The sequence below is a fragment of the Bufo gargarizans genome, chromosome 4, assembly GCF_014858855.1.
Source record: "Bufo gargarizans isolate SCDJY-AF-19 chromosome 4, ASM1485885v1, whole genome shotgun sequence".
NCBI lineage: Eukaryota > Metazoa > Chordata > Amphibia > Anura > Bufonidae > Bufo > Bufo gargarizans.
Window position 1 is genome coordinate 528,068,675 of NC_058083.1, and position 19,755 is coordinate 528,088,429.

Here is a 19,755-nt window from a genome sequence, read left to right on the forward strand (position 1 = left end):
TCTGGAAATGATACAGGCCGTGGTAGCACATTTAGGCCACACGCTGCTCACAGTAGCACAAGGATCATGTGGCTCCTGGGACACTTTGGAGAAATGGCCGTATCTCCGGTTCCATAACCAAATCAATGTAAGGCTGAGATGTTAGTGTACCTAAAATGAAGACTAGAGGGGTCTGCCTACCGTATATTATGCCACACCATAGTCCTAAGGTTAGGACCAGTGTATCATTCCCATGTGAAGATGTCTTCATGGTTTTGCACACATGGTCTCAAGGCTAATCTCCGCCCATCACTGTATCTGAGACAAAAGTGGGACTTGTCACCGAAGAGGATAGACCTCCATTTCCATCATGCCATGCTAGTCTTTGTGAGTGTTGGCATGATGTCAGTGGAAATGTCTTCAGGTGGTTTGTGTAGACACTCTTTGCTGCCCTGGGTTTGAGATGTGACCGTTCCACTTGCAGGTCAGAAAAGATCACTACGCGCCATTCTTCTAATCAGACGATCTGTCTGTGCGGAGGTTCTTCTCTCTGCACCTCTTAATGTCATTTCAGTTAGTTGTCGTTCTCCCAACCATCAAGACGCGCAGCGTTTTACATCTCGGCCTAGATACGTAGCGATCTGCCACAGTGATAAATCAAGGCCTCTCAGTTCGAGGATTCTGTCACTCTCAGTTTGCATTGTACATTGTATTTTGCTTTCAATCTGGGTTTGATGCCCCTTGCACATACCACAGATTGGAGCTAGGCGCTACTTCCTAGATTTGCAAACTTTGCAACTTGTCCTTCTCGGTGCTGCAATTTCCATGGTGAGGAACGGATATACAACAAATACACGATCACCTACTTGTTTCAGGCCGACCATGGGCCATTTGTCACAGCATATCCATACACAGGGCATGTAATAGTATAAAACAAGATTGTAGCCAGTTTTTATTTCCCCAAAAAACTCATGTGGTAGACATACACAAGGTAGCACACTAAGGACCATATATTATCCATAAGTATATACAGGTACAGGATTCATACATTTTCAGGAGGAAAAACAGAGGAACAGCAAAAAGCCAAATTCTAAAAAAAAGTTGCTCAATCTTTTATTATTTTAGTGTGCAGGTGGTAAAACAGACATGTGGAGTCCCACCTTTCTCTAAAAGGTTTAGTCTTTTTGGACAATGCCTTTTCAACCTATGGTTACTCCATATACGCAGAGGATGACATAACTGGGGATCACAAAAAACATGACTGAGAATCACAATGCACCATCACAGTACCCATTTTAAATGGCCGTTAGATGTGTGCACTTCTGTTTAAACGGCAGTTAAAATGTACCCATTGATTTCAGTGGGGTCCGCCTGGCTGTGAAAACGGGCAAAAATACGAAGTCCTATTTATTTATTTATTTTTACACCCACTATTTACTGCCCATCAAAAAACAGGCATGTGAATAGCCCCATAGACTTCAATTGATTCAAAAAATGGCCATGTTACGGCTGTTACAAAAACATTCGTCACGCATAGCCATTTTTCAACTATATGTAAATGTAGCCTAAATGTAATTTTTATATTAACTAGCAGAAAAACCTGGCTTCACCTGGGTCTATTTCATTTGTTTGTGTGTGGTCAAAATACACCCATAGTGACCCTCCATAAGAGTGACACCCACAGAAAGGGCCCCCATAAGAGTGATGCCAAGTTATATTGAAACGTTATCGGCCTGATCGGCTGCCTAAAGATTGCACTGCTTTTTATGTTCACGTTTCCCTTTAAACATGTTTATTAAGGATTTATGGTGTTTTTTCATTTTCCAAGTCACAATCTATTATAAAAAAAAAAAATCCAAAAATTCTGCAGTTTTCACACTGGCCACCAAGTCTGGTAACAGGCTGACAACTCCTGTTCCTACCAGGGATCCTGTGGTCACCTCTCCAGGCTCCAGTGTTGTCGAGAGGACATTAAGGAATGGGGGGGGGGGGGGGGGTGGCAATGGTAATTTATTGCAGTCAATTGGACAAGTGATCTAACATTCACATGTTCAAGTCCCCTCGGGGAACTTAAAGGGGTATTCCCATTTTGGACATTGGGGGCTGACGGAAATAGCCGAGCCAGTGGTCAGCTATTTTCGGAGCTCCCATAGGAATGAATTAAGGGTGGACGCTTATGCGCAGTGAGCATTCTTGCACTTTGTGGGCTCCTTTTTAAGTATAAGTGCAGGTCCCATCAGCAATATGGCGCCAATGTCCGAGATGGGAATACCCCTTTTAATATGTGTGAAGAAAAAATGCTGTGGTAGCCTCAGATCCTTTTTGTGGACTCCTTGAACTTCTTTTATTTATTTATTTTACATTGTTGCATGGTAAGGATAGAATCACTTTCTCTACAAGGGATTATATTCTGGGATCTCTACAGAGAAATATCTTATGAACACGACCCTGCCCAGAGGCAAGGGAATAAGTACCCAATTTTTATTTGTGCAAAATGAGGCTTGAAAAACTTTCCACCACCTGTGGTGTTTTCTATGTCTTTCTTCCTTTTTTTATTTTATTTTTTCACAAGTATATCTGACTTACTGAAATTGTACATTATCCGGTTTTATTACATCTCCTATATACTTTGTTTCTGGGCTTGCTATTATCTCAATAAAGATTAATAAAAGATGAATTATGTTATTTGGTAGAATAAGAACATTTGATTCATTTTCCAGGTGAAGACGGGATGAGTGGCTCCCATGGACATCTCCATTTATCTTCCCATCATGAAGCAGAAGATAACAATACCACACAAGATGATTCAGTAACTCCTCATGTACCCTCAGTCCTTCACAGCGGAGATCTATCCACCGATACCGCTGGTCACTGGAAACCTTCATCTAAGCAATCACTGACTGGCAAACAAATAACTGGACTTAACTGTTCTAATCTTTCTTTGCACGAGAGAAGTCACAAACCTAAAATGGCATTTTCATGTTCAGAATGTGGGAAATATTTTAGTCCCAAATCGGCCCTTAATAGACATCAGAGAACTCACACAGGGGAAAAACCATTTTTATGTCCAGAATGTGGGAAATGTTTTAGACAGAGATCATCGCTTGCGGAACATCTACGAATTCACACAGGAGAGAAGCCATTTTTATGCTCAGAATGTGGAACATGTTTTACCTATAAAACAGATCTCGTTCGTCATCAGAGAACTCATACAAGAGAGAAGCCATATTCATGCTCAGAATGTGGGAAATGTTTTCGTCAAAAACTAGATCTTGATAGACATCAGAGAACTCACACAGGGGAGAAACCATTTTTATGTCCAGAATGTGGGAAATGCTTTAATCAAAAATCAACTCTTGTGGAACATCTAAGAACTCACACAGGAGAGAAGCCGTTTTCATGCTCAGAATGTAGAGCTTGTTTTACCCATAAATCAGCTTTGCGTCATCATCAGAGAACTCACAAAAGAGAGAAACCATTTTCATGCTCAGAATGTGGGAAATGTTTTAGTAAAAAATGTCATCTTGATCGACATCAGAGAACTCACACAGGGGAGAAACCATTTTTATGTCAAGAATGTGGGAAGTGTTTTAATCAGAAATCATCTCTTGTAGGACATCTAAGAATTCACTCAGGAGAGAAGCCATTTTCATGCTCAGAATGTGGAAAATGTTATCACCTGAAATCGGGTCTTGTTATACATCAGAGAACTCACACAGGAGAGAAGCCATTGTAATGTTCAGAATGTAGAAACTATGGCAGGTTTGGTGCTTCATTCTAGGACCTGCTGCCTAAACATGTCTTCTGGTATATACATAGTGTTATATTACATGAAACGTATACACTACACTATACAATATAGCAAAAAATACAAGTCACATGTACCCTGACCATAAACTTATCTGCACCATACGGATAAAGTACCTTGTTGATGTCACAGTCAGTTGATCAGTCACACTCATGGGCTAGTGGTAGACATTTTGGGTGCCAGTTATCAAACTGGTGCCAATAACAACCAATCAGACTCCACCTTTCATTTTCCAAAGGAGCTGTGGAAAATGAAAGGTGGAATCTGATTAGCTGCTATGGGCAACTAAGCCAGTTCTGCGTTACACCAGTTTGATAAATCGCCCCCTTTTTTTCATCATAGTAAGATAGTAACCAGAGGAGAAGGGAAAACTATTAGATAGGTGGGGGTTCTACCGTGGGGACCCCCACCTATTACAAGAATGGGGGCTTCATACCGGATCGAGCTGCCTTAAATGAATGATGTGGCAGGTCTCAGCTCTCTCCAATATTGTAGTGTATTGTTAACCCCTTAATGACCAGGTAAATTTTGTGGGGGGGGGGGGGTTCCTCCCTGCCTATAAAGAACCATATATTTTACATTTTGAGAGCTTAGTGGATGCAATCAACCAAATCTGGCTAAACCCTCACACTGATGTTAAAATGAGACTTTAGCCAATATATCCTTGTATTAAGAACATACCAGAGCCCGTGCACCCTGTCATGGTATCTCAAGTGGCACGGGAACTAACGCTAACCTACCTGTGTCGTATGGGCAGTACCAGGGGACAGTGGGCGAATTATGGGAGCGTAAGGTCCGACTCACAGCAAACCGCTTCAAGTTGCCTACAGTCATATTATTTAAGTAGAAGCATGCATCGTTGGCAGACATTATTTCTGCTCAGTGTGACTCAACTTTCATCAGTGAACAGCACTGAGGCCCACTGATCCGGCGTAGATGCTCCCTGGTCAATGCAAGACAATGACTTCTGTGTTCAGGTACCCTTGCAGGTCGTCTAGCACGCAGACCATGATGATGTAAATGGTTTTGAATGGTCTGAGTTGACACTTGGGTGCCTCTCACCTCCCTTAAATGTGCCTGGAGATGTGTGACATTCATCCTCTGGTTCTGCAGAGCATTGTTCACAACGAAGTGGTAGTCATTGTGGGAAGTGGCCAAAGGACGTCCACTTCTATGCCTTTCTGTGACTCCTCCTGTATCTCTGATACAACCTGCTGATGAGACTCTGTGACACTCTAAGCTCACTGGCCACTTCTGTCTGAGAACATCCTGCTTGAAACCTCGCAATGGGAAGGTACTGTTGATCAATTTAGGTTTCGTCTTGGTCTCATGATGTCAAAATGTAAACAGCATGATGAGGAGGACTGTTTAAGTACCAGTTCTATTTAAACCAGGAAATTTATTGGGCGATTCATGAATCAAACACCTGCTGTGAATTTTGCCATTAAGATGCTTGTTAGGAATTACAGCTCTAATATGTAGCTACTTCTTTTTCAAGGGACCAAAGGTAATTGGACATTTATCTCAAAAGCTGCATGGGTTATTCTGTGGTTAATCCATCATCAAGAAAGCAGGGAAAAGGTCTGGAGTTGATTTCAGGTGTGGCATTTGCATTTGGCAGCTATTGCTGTGAACCCACAACATGTGGTCAAAGGAGTTTGAAACAGACCATCATTAGGCTGAAGAAAAAATTCCATAGAGAGAGAGACAAACGTTTAGGAGTGAGCTTGGGAACTCAAAAAAGGCCTGGAAGTCCACAGTAAGACAACAGTGGTGGATGGTCGCAAAATCCTTTTCCGTGGTGAAGAAAAACCCCTTCACAACATCGACCCAAGTGAAGGACACTCTCCATGAAGTAGAAGTATCACTAATTAAGTCTACCATAAAAAGAAGACCATGAGATCAAATACAGAGGGTTCACCACACTGTGCAAACCAATAATCAGCCTCAAAATAGAAAGGCCAGATTAGACTTTACCAAAAAACATCTAAAGAAGCCAGCCCAGTTCTGGAACAGCATTCTTTGGACAGATGACACTAAGATCAACCTGGGAGGAAGACAGTATGGAGAAGGCTTGGAGCGGCTCATGATCCAAAGCACACCACTTCCTCTGTAAAACTCGGAGGCAGTGTGATGGCATGGGCATGTATGGCTTCCAATAGCACTGGGTCACTAGTGTATATTGATGATGTGACTGATGAATGATGTGGATTCTGACATGTACAGGGATAGACTTTCTGCTTATATTCAACCAAATGCAGCAAGGTTGATTTGTCGGCGCTTCACAGTACAGATGGAGAATGACCCAATACTGTGAAAGCAAAGAAGTGGAATATTCTGCAATGTCTGAGTCAATCACCAGATTTCAACCCAATCGAGCATGAATTTTCAAAGTCAAAAGGCAGAAAGACCCACAAACAAGCAACAACTGAAGACAGCTTCAGTAAAGGCCTGGAAAAGCATCACAAAGGAGAAAACCCAGCGTTTGGCGATGTCCATGGGTTCCAAAATTCAGGCAGTCATTGCCTGCAAAGGATTCTCTACAAGGTGTTTAAAAATGAACATTTATGTATGGTAATGTTATATTGTCCAATTTCTTTTGAGCCCGTGAAATGAGGTTTTGTAGAAAAATGGTTGCAATTCCTAAACGTTTCACAGGATATTTTTGTTCAACCCTTTACATTAAACTTGAAAGCCTACACTTCAATTGCATCTCAGTTTTTTCATTTCAAATCCAATGTATTAACATGCAGAGCCAAATCAGGAAGATTGTGTCACTGTCCAAATACAGTACAGACCAAAAGTTTGGACACACCTCATTCAAAGAGTTTTCTTTATTTTCATGACTATGAAAATTGTAGATTCACACTGAAGGCATCAAAACTATGAATTAACACATGTGGAATTCTATACATAACAAAAAAGTGTGAAACAACTGAAAATATGTCATATTCTAGGTTCTTCAAAGTAGCCACCTTTTGCTTTGATTACTGCTTTGCACACTCTTGGCATTCTCTTGATGAGCTTCAAGAGGTAGTCACCTGAAATGGTCTTCCAACAGTCTTGAAGGAGTTCCCAGAGATGCTTAGCACTTGTTGGCCCTTTTGCCTTCACTCTGCGGTCCAGCTCACCCCAAAACATCTCGATTGGGTTCAGGTCCGGTGACTGTGGAGGCCAGGTCATTTGGCGCAGCACCCCATCACTCTCCTTCATGGTCAAATAGCCCTTACACAGCCTGGAGGTGTGTTTGGGGTCATTGTTCTGTTGAAAAATAAATGATGGTCCAACTAAACGCAAACCGGATGGAATAGCATGCCGCTGCAAGATGCTCTGGTAGCCATGCTGGTTCAGTATGCCTTCGATTTTGAATAAATCCCCAACAGTTTTACCAGCAAAGCACCCCCACACCACCACACCTCCTCCTCCATGCTTCACGGTGGGAACCAGGCATGTAGAGTCCATCCGTTTACCTTTTCTGCGTCGCACAAAGACACGGTGGTTGGAACCAAAGATCTCAAATTTGGACTCATCAGACCAAAGCACAGATTTCCACTGGTCTAATGTCCATTCCTTGTGTTCTTTAGCCCAAACAAGTCTCTTCTGCTTGTTGCCTGTCCTTAGCAGTGGTTTCCTAGCAAATATTCTACCATGAAGGCCTGATTTACACAGTCTCCTCTTTAAAAGTTGTTCTGGAGATGTGTCTGCTGCTAGAACTCTGTGTGGCATTGACCTGGTCTCTAATCTGAGCTGCTGTTAACCTGCGATTTCTGAGGCTGGTGACTCGGATGAACTTATCCTCCGCAGCAGAGGTGCAAAGCAGTAATCAAAGCAAAAGGTGGCTACTTTGAAGAACCTAGAATATGACATATTTTCAGTTGTTTCACACTTTTTTGTTATGTATATAATTCCACATGTGTTAATTCATAGTTTTGATGCCTTCAGTGTGAATCTACAATTTTCATAGTCATGAAAATAAAGAAAACTCTTTGAATGAGAAGGTGTGTCCAAACTTTTGGTCTGTACTATAGTTCTGGACCTAACTGTATATGGTGGGGAAAATAAGTATTTGATACACTGGCGATTTTGCACGTTTTCCAAGCTACAAAGAATGGAGAGTCTGTAATTTTTATGGTAGATACACTTCAACTGTGAGAGACAGAATCTAAAAAAAAAATCCAGAAAATCATATTTTTTAATAATTATTTGCATTTTATTGCATGAAATTAGTATTTGATCACCTACCAACCAGCTAGAATCTAAAGACCTGTTAGATTTTCTTTAAGAAGCCCTCCTACTCTGCACTCATTACCTGTATTAATTGCACCTATTTGAACTTGTGTATAAAAGACACCTATCCACACACTCAACCAATCAAGCTCCAACCTCCTCCACCATGGCCAAGACCAAAGGACTGTCTAAGGACACCAGGGACAAAATTGTAGACCTGCACAAGGCTGGGATGGACTACAGGACAATAGGCAAGCAGCTTGGTGAGAAGTCAACAACTGTTTGGCGCAATTATTAGAAAATGGAAGAAACACAAGATGACTGTCAATATTTTTAGGTCTGGGGCTCCGTGCATGATCTTACCTCGTGGGGTAAGAATGATTCTGAGAAAAGTCAGGAATTAGCCCAGAACTACACAGAAGGGCCTGGTCAATGAACTGAAGAGAGCTGGGACCACAGTCTCAAAGATTACACACTACACCATCATGGATTAAAATCCTACAGGGCACGCAAGGTCCCCCTGCTCACGTCAGCATATGTCCAGGCCCATTTGAAGTTCGCCAATGACCATCTGGATGATCCAGAGGAGGCATGAGAGAAGGTCATGTGGTCAGATGAGACCAAAATAGAACTTTATGGGACTAAGATTTATTTGCGTTCCACTGTGGAACACATACGAGGGAGGGCCGGACATAGATAAGAGAGACGGTTTGGGCTGATGCGATTGGCGCATGCCCACTTTTTATAGGCAGAGGCTTCTGTTTAGATTATTGTTAATTTTCTATACATACATTCTATAATATGCCTGGTGTATACCGCTCTTTGATATTTATTGGTGTATTACATGTAAATTTAAACCGAGACAATCATATACATACACATATATATATATACGGTCCGGGCATCGTGTGCGTTCTAGCGTGAAACGCATAACGTCACTTCCTGTGTTATCCGGTTTAGTGGTGTGGAGCATGAGGAGACGCCATACATGATGTAATTTAGGTGTGCCTAACAGGTGTTTTAGATTGGATCAATATATAGGTACTCTGTGGCTATCAGTCCTTACCCCCTGATGAAGATTTGAGCGAAACGCACGTCGGGGCGCAGGGTCCTGCAGCCGGTATGGTATACTTGTAATTTATCATTTTGACTTGGGTTCTGGTTGTATCTGGTGTCCTTCCTACTTAAGCTTTATCTATTGAAGTATATTTGTATGCACTTGCACTTTATTTGTTATATCTTCACTTTTGACTAATATACCAGGTTCTATTTACTACTTGTAATTGTCAACCGTTACCGTCCGTTTGTGTTCCCTGCCATGGCCATGTGCCTTATGTATCTCTTGACCACCATGGATCTATTTTATTATGTGATTTTATGATAATTGTATAATAAAGATTTATTGATTCGTGATAGGATAGCAAGTGCCAAATTACAACAAAATTTGTGGCCTTTTAGCTTTTTCCTACCGCTACTTTTTGAAAAGTGGGCAGGGGAGGTGGGCCACAGGCGGGAATAATTTATCAATATGTGCACCAGAAAACTGGTGCCCATAATAATCTTTATAATAATCTTTATTTCTATAGCACCAACATATTCCGCAGCACTTTACAATCAGGGGGTTCAAGTACAAACAGAGTCATAAATGACATAGCAACAAACAGGTCAACAATGATAGCAACAGGAATGAGGGCCCGGCTCGCAAGAGCTTACAATCTATGAGGAGAAGGGGGTGACGCACAAGGTAGCAAAAATTGTTTTGTACAATGGTCCGGCCATCTTAAAGGGCTTGTCTCATCATGGACAATGGGGTCATATCACTAGGATATGCCCCCATTGTCTTAAAGGTGCGGGTCCCATGGCTGGGACCCGCACCTATATCGAGAACGGAGCCCCGCAAGTGAAGGAGGGCGCATGCGCATCCGCCGTCCATTCATTTTTCTATGGGGCCGGCGAAAATAGCCAAGCACTGGCTCTGCTATTTCCGTCAGCCCCATAGAATGGGAGCGGGGGCCGTGCGTTACGCTTCCATTCACTTCTATGGGGAGCCGACTTGGTGGTGGCCAGACCAGATTTCTCCAACCACCACTTTGCGGGGCTCCGTTCTCGATTATAGGTGCGGGTCTCAGCGGTGGGACCCACACCTATAAGACAATGGGGGCATATCCTAGTGATATGCCCCCATTGTCCATGATGAGACAACCCCTTTAAGGCAATGGAGTAGATATAGGGCTGCATGAGCCGTCACCAGCCGATATCTGGAGAGCTTCCGAGTGCATGGGGTGTGGATATTTGACAATGGATCAGGTTCAGAATGATGCCGAAGGGGGCCCTCAATGGAGGAGAGTTAGATCAGGGGCGGCTAAAAATATGTTTTTAGGGAGCGCCTGAAACTGTGGATGTTAGTTGCTTGGGATAGGGAATTCCAGAGAACTGGTGCAGCTCGTGGGAAGTCTTGGAGGTGGGAGAGAGAGGTTCAGATTATGGTGGATGTCAGTTGTAAGTCATTAGCTGAACCGAGGGCACAGGTAGGATGGTAGACAGAGATGAGGGAGGAGATGTAGGGGGTAGAGACGTTTAAATTGATTCCTATACTGTATGTGCAACCAGTGCAATGACTGGCATAGGGCGGAGGTGTCATAGCAGCGGATAGATGGGCCCAGCTGCTCCGTTCAGTATAGATTGGAGAAGGGAGAGTCTAGTGAGGGAGAGACCAAATAATAATGAGTTACAAAGGAAATCCAGAGGGGGGAAAAAAAGCAGGCTTCTTTGAGATCTGCATTTATACAAACAGGCAAATAACGCGAGTTTGTGAGCATTCGCGTGTTTAATTTTGAAGTGTGTGTTTGTATTAAGTGTGTGACTTCAGATTCAGAGACTTTAGGAGGGGACTACAGTAAGTCAGTTTCTTATCACTGCACCGTATTTTTCTCTTTTCTTGCGTAATCCCCATTTAGTATGTGTTCCATTATTGACAGCGCCATCCAGTGCACATCTTGCATGATGTGTGCAGAAGTCCTGGAACAGCCGTTTGAGGGTGCATATCTTTGTTCAAAATGTGAGCAAATTTCTAGTTTGGAATCGCACATCGTGTATCTAACCAGGCGAGTTTTAACACTGAGAACAGTTGACAATTTGGAAAAGAGTTTGCTGCTCACTGAGCAAGCACTCTATGGGGCAGATGTGGGGAGGGTGGTAGCGAGGAGGCTCAGAAAAGTGAGGTAGCTAGCTGGGTAACAGTTAGAAAGCGGGGTAGAGGGAAGAGTGCCAGGGAGGCTAGCCCTGATCTGACACACCCCAACAAGTTTGCACGTTTGGCAGATGAGGGGGATGTCAGTCCGGGGACGGCACTGCTGCAGCCGGACACTTCCTCTGCCAGTCAGGGGAATGCCAGCTCCGGTAAGCAGGGGACCAGGAGAGCAGGGCAGGCCAGACAGGTGCTGGTAGTGGGAGATTCAATTATTAGGGGTACAGATAGGGCAAGCTATCACAAAGACCGGGATCGTCGAACGGTGTGTTGTCTTCCTGGCGCTTGAGTTCGACACATCGCGGATCAGCTTTAAAGGGAGAAGCTGGAGAAGATCTAGCGGTCATGGTCCATATCGGAACCATTGACAAAGTTAGAGGTAGGTGGAGCGTCCTTAAAAAAGATTTTAGGGATTTAGGTCAAAAGCTTAGGGCAAGGACCTCAAAGGTAGTATTTTCCAAAATCCTACCGGTACCACGAGTCACACAAGAAAGGCAGCGGGAAATTAGGGAGGTTAACAAGTGGCTCAAGAACTGGTGTAGGAAGGAGGAGTTTGGGTTCCTGGAAAACTGGGCCGACTTCTTTATAGGCTACAGGCTCTATCGTAGGGACGGGCTGCACCTCAATGGGGAAGGGGCAGCTGTGTTGGGGGAGTGTTTAAACTAGGGACTGGGGGGGAGGGAAATTACATTATAGGAGGGGAAGATAGTGCAGATAGAGACCTAGGGCAAGGTAGTGGGACTGGGGGAGGAATGGAAGGAACAGTTCAGAAGGAAAGGTGTAAGGTAAAAAATATACATAAACCTCTTAATTGTATGTATACTAATGCCAGAAGCCTGACTAATAAAACTGGGGAGCTGGAATTAGTGATGTGTCAGGAGGACTATGACATAGTGGGAATAACTGAGACATGGCGGGATGATAGCTATGACAGTGGGAATAACTGAGACATGGCTGGATGATAGCTATGACAGTGGGAATAACTGAGACATGGCTGGATGATAGCTATGACAGTGGGAATAACTGAGACATGGCTGGATGATAGCTATGACATAGTGGGAATAACTGAGACATGGCTGGATGATAGCTATGACAGTGGGAATAACTGAGACATGGCTGGATGATAGCTATGACAGGGGGAATAACTGAGACATGGCTGGATGATAGCTATGACAGTGGGAATAACTGAGACATGGCTGGATGATAGCTATGACAGTGGGAATAACTGAGACACGGCTGGATGATAGCTATGACTGTGGGAATAACTGAGACATGGCTGGATGATAGCTATGACAGTGGGAATAACTGAGACATGGCTGGATGATAGCTATGACAGTGGGAATAACTGAGACATGGCTGGATGATAGCTATGACAGTGGGAATAACTGAGACATGGCTGGATGATGGCTATGACTGGGCAGTTAATGTACAGGGTTACAGTCTGTTTAGAAAGGATCGCAAAAACCGGAGAGGGGAAGGGTCTGCCTTTATGTAAAGTCCTAATTCAGCCATGAGGTTACAGGTCTGCTTTGCTAATTGCCCAAATAGATTTAATTGATGTGGGTATATAAGGTGTGTTAGTTACAGCGGAGGGATGCGCCCCTAAGAGAAAGCAAAGGCGAAACCCGCGTCGGGGTTGGAGCCCTCCCCTCACTCCTGGTATATACCATTCTGTGCTATGTGTTACACTTTTTTCAAACCATGGCTTATGTGCCCCTTTCTGCCATTTAAGCATTTATGGATGTTATATTTAGATTATGGATATGTAAGCATCCTCTTTGGGAGACTTTAACAGCGGTTAACCTTTTATAGCAATATATGGCAAGAGGTTTTTGTTTTTTACGCTGTTTTGTGCTCTAAACAGCGCATACTTATACTGTATATTTATTATATCTTTCTGATACTTGTGATTGGATAATGTGAATTCACTGTTGATATTAGAATACATAGGTCATGTAGTGTCATCATGTACTGAGCTGTCGTATGACAATAAACATGGAAGTATGCCTAGGTAACTCCAAGTAATGGAGTATAAGTTCAGCTCTGACAGCATAAAAGGGTGATAATTGATTTTGACGAGCACAGTTAACTAACGGTAATCCGGAATTTACTGGTTATTAGTGACTGTACAACAGTATTATTGATATTGTGCATAGATCCTGCAAATTTTGTACTGTCGCCGCAAGGAGTGATGTAAGGGGGGAACGTTTCGTGTTGTCGCAGTATTGTCTTGTAATCACTGCCATTAATGTAAATTGTCCACAATTATGTATTTATATATATTTTTAAATAATAAAGATTGAATTTACAATATATGTGTGTGTTTATATATTTGATGAATCATTTTTATGTAAAGTCCTGTCTAAAGCCCACAGTCCGGGAAGATATAAGTGAGGGACATGAACATGTGGAGTCACTGTGGGTAGAGATACATGGAGCTAAAAGCAACAATAAATTACTAATAGGAGTTTACTATAAACCACCTAATATACCAGAGTCCACAGAAAATCTACTACTAAACGAGATAGACGAGGCGGCAGATCATAATGAGATGGTGTTGAGGAAGGGTTGAGACGTATGCATATATATCCATGCATGCCTGCAAACACGTGCGGGCATGTATGATATATATGTGCATACATTAACCACAGCATCATGGGACGATGTGCGCAGATGTGCCCAGCATCTGCGCACGTCTGCCCATGGTGATCCCCAGGGGCTCATGGTGGCCCCTGTGGGAAATATGTGGTCCCTGGAAGCTGTGCCCCCTTATAATCCCCCTTATATTAGTATATATGTGTCCCCTTATAGTTAGTATATATTTCCTGTATGACCGTGTATATATTGGCCCTGTAAGGCAAGTGGGGACATATGCATGTCCCCTGTATGTGATGCCCCAGATATATGCGAGGGTGTGTGTATATATAGAATGCCAATGTATTATGCAGTGGCACGTATGTCTATGCCATAGAGCCCTACTGTCGTTGATGACAGATGTACTGGGTTATTTTCGCGGTCATTCAAGAAACCCCGGTTCTTTCAAAGATGCCCAGCAGTGCTCCCCCACCTTGTGTCTAGAGCCTTTAGGTGTGTGGTGATGGTAGCATCTGTCCTTTGCAAAGAACAGGGCCCTTTGCAACCAGCACTAGCTACAGAGACACATGAGGACTGCTGCCTGAAGGAAGAGAGGCCCATTTGGCCCTGGACATGGCTGAGTATACGCTGGCATGGCATTGTACCTCTCTTGCAGTGCCAACCATATTATCCTAAACCCTTTGTATCCCCAGACCCCATGCTGCCCCTGGTTACCCCTGATATCCCTTATCCATTAACTCCTGCTGCGCCAGTCCCCTGTTAACCGCCTTCTCCTACTCTGCACACCTTTCCTACTCTGCCCTGCTGTGTCCCTGGACCCTTGCTGTATACAAACTGTATAACCCTCTTGTAACCCCGTAGGGACAGTATAGAGCTAGGCGGGTGGGTTGTTATACTTGTATGTGTGTATTGTATAGTTAGTTTATGGGTGGAATTGGGAACTTGTAGCGTAGTTTGAGTATTGTATATGTGTAGTGCTGTGTATTGTTAGTGTATTGCGTGCTTAGTGTGTTAAATAAATACCGTTATATTTGTACCCTTTGTGTAGCGTGTACTTGTTAGCGGTAGCGAGTTAGTAAGGCGCATGCAGCTAGCATTAGTGATTAGTGTAAGGCATAGCGAAAGTATTGTGTTGTTATTATATAAAGGTATAAATAGGCGGAGTCATCACTAGACGGCTCCTCCTATTTAGGAATATTAATTATCGATATTCGCATAATATTGGTGATTAATATTCCCCCTTTACATTGGCGAGTCAGGCCCACTGCTTGGATTTTGAAATCTGTGTTTGGTTTTGAGGTTAGAGGTTGGTCATCCTGTGAATTATCAGGCAAGAGAGACGCGGTCAGCGGTCTGAGCGTCTAGGACCTGATAATTCGGACAGGTGACGCGACTCTTCCTTATGGTGTTTGAGGCTAGAGGTCGGTTGTCCTGTGAATTGTCAGGCAAGAGAGACGTGGTCAGCGGTCTGAGCGTCTAGGAGAGATGTGGTCAGCGGTCTGAGCGTCTAGGACCTGATAATTCGGACAGGTAACGCGACTCTTCCTCACAGCACCAAGCGCAGATCAAAATCTTTAGCAGAGAATCTATAATTGTTCTGTGAATTAATATTTTGCTATTCGCTTTCAACGGTCACTGCATCGCTCAAGTGATTGCGAGGGAGAAGAGGACACGTCACTGAAGAAGATCCATCTTCATTGGAGCGGCGTACAAGTCCAGCGGGAAACGGGAAGAAGCGATCCGGGAAAATGGACTTCTTCCAAGCAGCTGCTAGGACGAAGAGGTACGGCCCCAAGGAGAAGATGGATGCTCAAACGGTGAGTATGGACTTCCCCACACTGCAACACTTGAGCAGACACAGCACATTCAATCCCATCCTCCCCACCACATACAAGTCAGCAGAAAGGCTGTGGTCCGATTTGTTGGCACAGGCTTGTAGTTATGACAAGCTTTGTGTGAACAAACGGATGGTGTTAAACAAAGCCACTAAACGGCTTCAGATGCTAGCCAAACTCGTTCATACGTTTGAGGCTAGCATCTGTAAGCCAAAGGAAGTGGCTCTGGTATCTCAGTCAACGGAGACAATTCCTCCGGCCGTTCACTGCCTATGCTGTGCGAGTAATTCGGACCAGGTTTTGGCATTACGGGCACAGCTGGCGGAGAATGTGCAGTCTACTGTTGACCGAGATGCGCAGGTGGCTAGGATACAGTCACAGTTAGTAAAGCTGCAGAAGGAGGAAATTGAGGCTAAGTTGACCCAGTCTTATACTGAGGTCAAGGCCTTCAAGGAGCGGACTGCCTCTACTAATGTGACGGTAGCCAAATTGAAGGCTCAGGTTGTTGTAAGCTCCCAGATAATTTCGGGCATGCAACAAGTCATCACCAAGTTGGTGCCGGCCCTTTCTTTTCCCATAAAGTCAGGGTCGGAATATCCCAAAACTTTGCCCTATACAGGGCAAATAGGGGGGAGAGTAGTCTGTGACAGGCCAAATCACCAGACCAAGCCTGTCCAGACTAACAGAGATTTCTCCCTGACTTTGGGGAAAAGAAACATCGTGAAAAGTGCCTCCCTGAAGATGGAACAATTCAGGGAGCGCGGTTGCAGTGTGGACGGACCTAGGCCACACCAGGCAAACATCAAATGCTTTGCTTGTGGTGGCTTGGGTCATATAGCGAAGCACTGCAAAACACACAGGACAGTAAGCCCAATCAGGTGCTTCAGGTGTGGGAACAAAGGACACATTGCAAGGAATTGCCCTTGTGCAAGTAATTGCAATGTGTCCAGTGATGGGATTCAGGTAGCAAATCGTGCAGCGGGGTCTAGTCAGCTTGGCCATAAAGGGGTAACCTCTTGGCAGCATCATCAGCTGCTGAGGAGCCAGAGTGGCCAAGCTAGGCTAGGCAACATTTGACACCCCTGTACTATTTGTTACACCGTTTGTTCCCTATACATGTCCATGTTGTGTGTTTTTGTTGTCTGTTGTAACGTTCTCTTTGATGTTGATGGTGGTCCTTGTCTATGAATGTGTTCCACCAGGCTGATTTATGTAGTGTTGTAATGTCCCGTCTGCTGTCTTGTTTCATTCTGTGTCCCCTTGGAGTGGAGCAGTGTTATACTGTGGATCGAGAACGTATAGGGTCGCGAGCAGATAATATCACACGGGAAATCCTGCTGGTCGGGAGAAGGCATAAGGACCTTCTTCATGCAGCACACAAAGGATGATGTGATATTATTCTGGGCAACCAGGGTCTCGGATCGATACAGATAACACTGTTGTGCTCAAGGTTTTCGGTAGGGCTGTGTTGCGCTGGGGACTGGGGCGGACAGACAACATTGGTGTAATGTTGTGCTGCGCACTTAATTCTAGTCCGAACAGGTAACACAGCTCTGATAGGGATTGGACGCAGAGTGTTTGGCAGCAGAGGGTGGACTGTGTTCTTGTGTTGTGGGGTCCTGGGGAGCCGGGGCATGCCTATGCCGTTGGTTCTGCGGGCCTCCACAAGATGGGATCACAGGGGGAAGTCAGCCTGGGTACACATGAGTGGACAGGGATGCGGTGCCATCAAGATGGTGCTTTGTCCACAGAACTCCAGTTATCCTAACCTAGTAGGGAGGCCATCCTTATCTGTTGGTGCAGAGGGATGTGTAGCAGAGGACACGCTCCTCTGAAGGTAGGGTGTTCAGACACCAGTGTTGGGATAATGAGGAGTCCTGTGAGACAAAGGGCAGCCCAATACCTTTCTCTACCCATGGGTCAAAGGTATTGGTGCTGGGAATTTTTGTACATTTAACTGCACCGTTAGGGGAGAAATTCCCCTGGGAGCACCTGGTATTTTCTTCTGCCATAGGTTTTATATGGAGCGGAAGAAAAACCCAGGAGAGGCCACGGAAGAGGCCAGCTATTCCCCCTGACGCTCTTGGGAGACTCCAGAGGATCCCACTGGATTTTGGCAACCAAGCGACCTCTGCCTAGAGGTGTTTTAGAGATGGAGGACTGTGCCACAATCCAGCGGTAGCATTATTTAAGACTCTGGAGGAAGATTTGGAGACGTTCGGGTGGAAGAGCATATCACTTGTTTCACCCAGTGAAACTTCTTCTGGTTCTGGTGATCGTCATCTACAGTCGGAGGGTCAAGGGACTTATTGACCAAAATACACCAGAACCAGACAGAACTGTACAGAACTATCCGGAGGAGGAGGCTCAGGACATAACCAAACATGGTTCCTGTAGCCAAATATTATTGTATGGACACGTTTTGTTTTCAATGGGGGTTCGGGACGTATAACATGTACTACCCTGAAACCCCATAGCACATTGTGTTGGATTTTGTTTGTCGGTCGATGGTGTACCCATAGACACTCTAGGTACAAATGTGTGACAGCCCAAAACTCGCCCAACGCACTGCGGTGAGCTATATTTTGACTGTACACATTTGCATCCTATAGTCGTTTCCCATTGACACAGGGGTCTACGACCTACCTGTGTCTTTGGAGGTAGAGAGGAATGCCAGGTTGCATGAGTCTCTATGGGTACACACATGTATGGAATTTGGTGTTTGGGAGGGATATGACATGTATTTTGTGTGAATGGGGATAAGGTTAGGTCACGATAGGGACAGGCATCATTCATCTGCCACCTTGAACCCTGGAACGGTGAAGTTCTTAAGGGAAGGGCTGGATGTGTAGTGTGGCGGAGGTGTTCTCCGCAGTAGAATTTAGGTACTATGACATCACCGCTTAAGAGTCTGACCTGCCTTGTAAAGACCTATTAATCTGTCCACGGGAGAACCGCACCCGTCAAGATGGAAACAGACGTTGGAAAGTTGTGATAGAAGAAAGTTGGGACTGAGACTGTGAGGGTGAACCCGCTCCAGATTCCTTGGAGGCGGGCCATACCGGAAGATCGGCATAACTACCGAGAGACTGTGGGGGTGTGGTCACTCCAAAGTGGGGGTGGCTGACACCAAGAGACGGATAAAAGAAAGGCCAGTTAAAGACTGTAAGGGTGAACCCGCTCCAGAATTGGGGGGGACGAAGATACCTGAAGATCGGCAGAATTACCGAGAGACTGTGGGGGTGTGGTCACTCCAAAGTGGGGGTGGCCGACACTAAAAGACTGTTAAAGAGATTGTGGGTGTGTGGTATCCTAAAGATGTCAAGAAGAAGACTGTGTATCCTGTGGACGGAGTGATAGGTTACGGTGAAGGGCAGGTCGGAGGAAAATGGATTAGGGATGTCTAAGTACCTAAAGAACAGTGTACACTACAGTTCTTCCTGAACTTCCACCTAGGATGGGGTTGAGGGGGGGGGCAAATATATCTCAACCCGTTCCCCCAATATATTGTCGTATTATATAGTCCGACAACAGGGGGATTGTTGAGGAAGGGTTGAGACGTATGCATATATATCCATGCATGCCTGCAAACACGTGCGGGCATGTATGATATATATGTGCATACATTAACCACAGCATCATGGGACGATGTGCGCAGATGTGCCCAGCATCTGCGCACGTCTGCCCATGGTGATCCCCAGGGGCTCATGGTGGCCCCTGTGGGAAATATGTGGTCCCTGGAAGCTGTGCCCCCTTATAATCCCCCTTATATTAGTATATATGTGTCCCCTTATAGTTAGTATATATTTCCTGTATGACCGTGTATATATTGGCCCTGTAAGGCAAGTGGGGACATATGCATGTCCCCTGTATGTGATGCCCCAGATATATGCGAGGGTGTGTGTATATATAGATATGTGTGTATGTATTTGCACACGTGTCTATGTATATACACTTATGTCAGTATGACAGTATGTATGTGGGCTTATTGCTGCCCATTCATACCCCCGGTTCAATTCCAACTGTTATCAACAGAGTTGTTTAGAGTAAAACTTGTGCTGATA

The 19,755-nt window shown here is 44.5% G+C and overlaps 1 protein-coding gene across 1 annotated transcript in view; it reads left to right on the forward strand.

Moving 5' to 3' along the window:
- The window catches only part of LOC122935554 (zinc finger protein 436-like), a 48,703-nt gene that overhangs the window by 1,079 nt on the left and 27,869 nt on the right, over positions 1-19,755 (forward strand). Inside the window, exons 3-4 of the mRNA XM_044291324.1 lie at positions 2,700-3,711; positions 5,237-5,294. Coding sequence (XP_044147259.1) covers positions 2,700-3,711; positions 5,237-5,294 — 1,070 coding nt within the window. The remainder of the gene's footprint in view (positions 1-2,699; positions 3,712-5,236; positions 5,295-19,755) is intronic.